Source organism: Perkinsus marinus, assembly GCF_000006405.1.
Source record: "Perkinsus marinus ATCC 50983 genomic scaffold scf_1104296964164, whole genome shotgun sequence".
Taxonomy (NCBI): domain Eukaryota; phylum Perkinsozoa; order Perkinsida; family Perkinsidae; genus Perkinsus; species Perkinsus marinus.
The window spans coordinates 46,422-52,580 of NW_003204784.1; the positions used below are offsets into that span (position 1 = coordinate 46,422).

Consider the following 6,159-nt stretch of genomic DNA (forward strand, 5'->3'; position numbering starts at 1 on the left):
TCGTGCGAGCTTCTCTACGTTGAAGCAGAAGTGGACGAAAGTGGCTATTTCCGTGGGCTCGGTCCTGTGAACGGCGATCCTAACGACAAATTCTATTACATGCAGAAGGCTTATCTTGAGGCCATCTCTATACCGGAGGCTTGGAGTATCCTGGATTCCACTGCCAAGAGGACGACTGTGACCATCGCAGTTATTGACGACGGAGTCGAGGCCACTCACCCTGACTTGGAGGGTACCGTCATCAAGGGCTACAACGTCATTGATAAGAATGATGATACCCGTCCTCGAGGACGGCATGGGACCGGCATGGCTGGCATCGTTGGTGCTATCAGAAATAACATGATCGGTTTGGCGGGTATTCTGGACAGTGTGCGCATACTGCCCATATTCGACGGTGAAGTTCCGAGTTTTCCCGCAATGGCGGATGCTTTCACCTACCTGATCAATAAGAGGAAAGATGATGTGAAAGTTATCCTCATGACGGAGGGATCCGGATCGAGTAGTTCCCAATTCGTTACCGACAAGATTCTGGAAGCAACTGCAGCTGGCATGCTCGTTGTCGTCGCGGCAGGGAATCACCACTTCGATTTGGACATAACTCCAGACTTCCCTTGTTCCTTCGGCCGTTCTCCTACTGATGGAGTGTTATGTGTAGCTGCAACGTATGGTACCAAAATGCAGCTTACGGACGATAGCAATTTCGCTTTAGCTGTTGACATTGCCGCTCCAGGTAACGAAATAGTTACAACTGATCTCAGAGGGAAGTATGCCACAGCTAAGCACACTTCGCCTGCCGCCGCTATTGTAGCAGGTATAGCTGGGATGCTCTAAAGCCTTGAACCCTCTCTGAAGACCAAGCTGACCCCTCCTTACATCAAAAGTATCATCAAGGATACGGCCACGCAAGGTCTCAAGGACAGCAAAGCCTTTACTGTCCTTGAGACCTTACTGTAAAGGGGTCGAGACCCTCCCCTTCGGCCGCGTGAATGCTGCGGCGGCTGTCAATAAGATACTTGGAAGAAAGAAGGTTTAATTTTTCGCCCTGACTTCGTCCCATAGTCAATGACACCGAGTTATTGCTAACTTGTTCAGTGAACTCTCGTCTAGCTCGATGGCCTCTCCCTTGCTCGATAGATCATTTATTTATTCGATTCATTTATTGTGAATGTGAAGGTATGATCGTCAGACCTTCGATCGTCAGAGTCTGATGTCACATGCGATCGTAACGCTGAGGATCTGATTAAGATGATTCTTTACGCCCAACTGTTGAGTTTTGAATTCGCGTCGTGAATTTGCGCCTGGGTCGGTCTTACTTCAGTAGGCAAGAATTGGCTCGGTGTTCCAATTATGAATCGTTCTGGGAGATGCTGGTGCATCGTCAACGATCGCTGTCCCAACCCCCCGTAGCACACAATGTGTCTTTCTCGGGTGAAGGAATCCCTTAGCTGAGCTCATGGTGAATATTTTCCACATTGATTAAGCATCATCAAGCTGCGGTTTACGGCATTCCCCTGCTATTATATCCAGTGAAGTGTTATCCCAATAGGTAAATCATTAACAGTTGTGAAACTGGGAACTGGACTTGAAAATCTCAAGTTGCGATATATATCAACTCTTCCCGATGAATGCAGTTTGAGAACGAGATCTGAAAACAGGTTAGGACTGCTGAACTATCCTACTGATTATAGTAAATGCTGAAAGCAGTGGAGTTTCGCCCGTTCTTCGTGAAGTGGCGTCATACTCCGGGAAAAACGCAATATTCGCGATATGTAGTTTTTCATTAGTGTTTTTCATATTATGGGTGAAATTGCAGTAAAAGGTAAATAAATCCAGTATTGTTATACTATGGCACATCGAAAGCAGAATTAACTGTTATCATACCCACACGTACCGTCTAGAGGGAGGTTGTGTTCTTAGTATCTTGGACTCTGGGATTGATTATGTGAATGACTCATCCGATAGCTACAGCGTGGGGAGGCATTTACGTCCTCGTTTATTGAACATCATCTCAGAAGCGTTTTTTAAAATCGATTCTCAGCAACGTTTCCAGAATTGCGCGTAGCCTTGTCTATTGAACGGGCGGTCAGTTTGCTGGTTGGACTGCCTTCGGCTGTGTTCGGTGGGAACTGCTCAGCCAATTTCTGGTTGTAGGGAGTAGAGAGGCCCTGTCCAATTTGGACGTTGCTATCGAGATATCCCCCCGTACGTCAAGAGGCTCTTGGAGTGCCCGTTTCCCTGGCACGTGTTGTGGGTCCAGTTTGCCTGCACCCTTGTAATCTCATCAAACCTTCGCCTTCCTCAGTATAGCGAATGAACCCAATATCGATTATAGCGAATGAGCCCAATATCGATTACTGTGCTGCTAAGAGTGTGTGTATTCGTACAGAACTTAAGTGCAGGTAGTGCGCTTATTGTTATTGTCCTAGGGTCGTAGTATTGGTTGCTCTAGCTCGAGTTCCCTTGTTGTGTTGTTCTTAGAGTTCATCAATCGATACCCCGACACACGTGACCGGCGTGACGCGTGACACGCGTCGCGTGAATATGCCAGACCGCTAGAGGATCCCTTTCTCCGATTTCCGTCTGACTTCCCTCAAATTTAGAGTATAAGCATCCTATCAAGTAGTTACTCCGTATTGGCCGCCAATAATTGGCGTAGCGGAGGTACGTCGTTGTGACCATCACTCATCGGCATTGTGAGGACGCAGGTGATTAGGTGTAACTTCAATGGAGTCATTCCACGCTGCAAACTTCTTGACAGCTTCTCGTGTAGTCGTTCTATCATCCCTATTCTCCATGTGGGCTTCTACAAAACTCCTGTGTCTGTACGCTTTCAGTGCAGCTGGTGATGCAGATTAGGGTGGCACGAATTACTTCCTTCCAATTATTTCCTTCCATTTCCTTCGGAAAGATGAAGGAAATTTAGAAAATTCTTTCGGGCAGGAAAAATAGGAAAAATAGGAAAAATAGGAAAAATAAAGAAAAATAAAGAAAAATTTCCCGAAACTGCCATAAATGGGCATAAAAAAGCCAAAAAACGGCAGGTGATGTCTATGATATATGCCTGTGTTAGTGGTCTCGGTTAGACCGAGTATAGGGAAACCTTGTTCGCCAGGATGATCAAAGATTTTTGTGGCGAGCGAGAATTCGATTCGCACTTTCACTGGAAGGCCCAGGTTGCGGTTTCGGTTATTGCGTGGCACTTCACAGTGCGAGGTTCGCACCATGATCATTTTATTCAAGCGGGAAATGCTGCACTCCCACAAGCACAACACGGTGAAGTATTAACGTAGCATACTCCAAAACACACGGATAGGTAACCCTGACGCAGGCAGTGGTTCTGTAACCGGCCGCAGGCTCAGAGTCTGAGGCTCTGACTGGATCAGTAATTGCCGTTACGGACAGTCCGAGCTTTGCACCTCGCTTCGCATCATAACTCGTCAGTGTTCCCATCTGCGTTCCTTGCTGATACGCGCGGTCGAACCTGTGAAAGTGATCGAAATTGGAAGGTTTTATTGGTGACTATAAGACATTTCCAATGCTGGCCGCCGCGAGGACTGCCGTTGACAAAAGTTTTCGACAATCCCCTTATTCGAGAAAAAATAAGACTGTTGCTGCTGGCATACATGATGGGCACGATAAAACAGAGGCAGAAGTGGTGATGGTAACGAAGGGATGCAGACATTAAAGAACATTAAAGATGCAGACAATCAAGAAATGTCCAACGACAGCTCTAATCACCGAGCGTTGGAAACTTTCCAGTGGAAAGCGCGCTTGTTCAGCCGCTTAACTTTAGCGCCCTGGTCTCCTCCAGTGTGGATATCTCACATATCTTGTAACGCTTTGAATCAGTTACATCTAATCAAGCTATGAAACATGATTAGTAAGCGCAAATCATCTGCTAGCAGCCTGATCGAATAAGACAGTGACGCTCTGGCCTGCCAAACCTGGCAGGCCAAGCGGAAAAATTTATTTTTCCGTATTTTTCCGTATTTTTCCTTCATTTTTCCTTCAAACTTCAAATTTCCTTCCGAAGGAAATAATTTTTCTATTTCTCCTTCCGCGTGCCACCCTAATGCAGATACCTATACGGGCCACCCGTTGCAGTTCTACAAGCAAGTGCAATATCCTTGGAATATCAAAGAAGAGCCATACTGCTGGAACCGATCGATTCCAGATTACCAAAATTATACTTGGGATTACTATTTCGACTATCTCATTAGCTCTGGTGCTAACTTACAGCTGGGTGGATATGTGATCAACGAAAAAAGCGAAATCAAGATGGACTTCTACGGCCCTTGGAGCAAAACTGGTTTCAAAGCTCTGAGGAAACGAGCGGATGCGGCCGGCAGAGTGATACTGGCCCAGTTGGGATCATATCTCAAAACAACCTTCGACAAGGCTTCTTTCATGGAGAGTGCCAAAGAGTTCGTGAAGATTTTTCCTGTTGACGGTTTCAGTGTGGGCATTAGAACATCCGATCCCAGTAGATACCAACTTGTGAAGGAACTTGTCGCGGCTATTAAAGAGCTCAACCTACGGCCCGTAGGCTACGGGTGTCGTTATGGTGAGTCAACAAATACCTCGGAGCACGGGAATCCTGTTGTGATCACTGGCTCCAGCAGTTGCTTCGTCATGTTAGGTTCGTAAGGCAGGTTTATCACCCGCAGGAACTCAAACAAACCGGCATAGGGAAGATGGTCGATAATGCCGTTCTTCTTCCGTGGCCAAGTGACACGAACGAGTCCATAGAAAACTTCAATACGAACCGTGTCGCCGAATATATGATCAAAGATGCCGTCAAAGCTGGTGTAGATTTCAACAAGCTTATTTTTTACGTAAGTGTACACGACTCCTAAAATCTTCAGTACCTTGCGGCTTTTCTGCAATAGGAAGTTTTCTATGGAGTCACCTTCTGCATTGTTGGCGCGTTCGCTGAAACGGACCTCACAACTACTGTGTGGCGTGAAATCCAGTGTTGCTTTTTAGATACCACTAATCGCTAGGGCAACCTACTCCAGCTCGGTCTTGGGATACTCGAATGTAATCTGCTTTGGTGCCGACCCCAGGGGCAACGGATCAGTCATCTTCCCGGATGGGAGCGGCTACTATTTCTTTTCACAAACTCGTGCAATCGAGAAAGTTGACCTGGCAAAGAAGTACGGACTGCACGGCGTTGGACTACAAGGCGGCGAGTCTAGTGATAATGATCTGTACCCTTGGGACACAGACTCCTTGTTTCACGCTATTGCTTCAACTCGCGGACGATCCCTCACAGAGTAGTACGCAGGTATTTCTAAGGGGCGTCTCTGAGAGGTAGCCTCTCAAGCTGAGCTATTATCACATTTCACTTCAATGTCCAGTGGCAGGGTGTGTCTACGACCTTGGATGCATGATACGTGATGCAATAACAGCTGCTGATGGTCATTGATCATTTCTCTCCTCACCTTTTTCACATCGAACTACCGCCAGTTCGACAACACCTTATATCGCTTATTACGGGAGAAAGCTTTACTTCCCGCGAGGGATGTACTTGAGTTGGAAAGTTGAGAAAGAGTTGAGATACAGTTTCTCAGAAGCTGTTGCGGCGCTACTGTTTCATTAACCGGTATATTCAATTCACCAGATTCGGTGATCGGTCCCGCCTGTAAACAGTGAATCCTGGAAAAGGTGAAGGGCGAGTGAATCCGTTGTAGGGACTTTTTCTCCCACTAAAGCGGGTGAAAGCCTGACGGTAGTGGACACAGCCTTCTGTCTCCACCGCTGAAACCTTCACATCTATCAATTCGAGAACAACATTGAAGCTTCACCACCGTAGTGATAAAAAACACTAGTGAAAAATATATTTTACGAATATTGAATATCACGGTGATATTATCACCGCAAAAATCGCGTTTTATGCCACTTCGCTTGAAGTTTAAGCCTTAAACCGAATGAAACTCCAATAAATATTCCCTTCGGCTCCAGGCTGGTGGGGGAGGGAGACTTTCCCCAATGCAGCTCGATACACACATAATGAGGAAGTATCCACAACTATATAGATTACTGTAACAGTGACACTGTTGGAGTAGGAATATATGTTCGCTTTCCTCGGCTGAGTTCAAGAGTTTCCTATACAGTACTGGAGTAGGAATATATGTTATCGCTTTCCTCAGCTGAGCT

The 6,159-nt window shown here is 46.4% G+C and overlaps 3 protein-coding genes across 3 annotated transcripts; 2 read left to right on the forward strand and 1 right to left on the reverse strand.

Annotated features, from left to right (window-relative positions):
- Positions 1 to 99: 99 nt before the first annotated feature.
- Positions 100 to 831, forward strand: Pmar_PMAR022212 (thermitase, putative; the record flags this gene model as incomplete). Its single annotated transcript, XM_002770925.1, has 1 exon — positions 100 to 831. The coding sequence occupies one exon, from the start codon at positions 100 to 102 to the stop codon at positions 829 to 831; it is 732 nt and encodes a 243-aa protein (XP_002770971.1).
- Positions 832 to 2,021: 1,190 nt separating this feature from the next.
- Pmar_PMAR022213 (hypothetical protein) lies at positions 2,022 to 2,184 on the reverse strand (the record flags this gene model as incomplete). The annotated part of the gene is made up of 1 exon (XM_002770926.1): positions 2,022 to 2,184. A coding segment is annotated over one exon (163 nt), but the record flags the coding sequence as incomplete, so codon positions are not given.
- A 2,094-nt stretch (positions 2,185 to 4,278) lies between these two features.
- Pmar_PMAR022214 (hypothetical protein) lies at positions 4,279 to 5,280 on the forward strand (the record flags this gene model as incomplete). Its single annotated transcript, XM_002770927.1, has 3 exons — positions 4,279 to 4,542; positions 4,668 to 4,835; positions 4,987 to 5,280. 3 exons carry the CDS (start codon positions 4,279 to 4,281, stop codon positions 5,278 to 5,280), a joined length of 726 nt encoding a protein of 241 aa, XP_002770973.1.
- Positions 5,281 to 6,159: the final 879 nt, after the last annotated feature.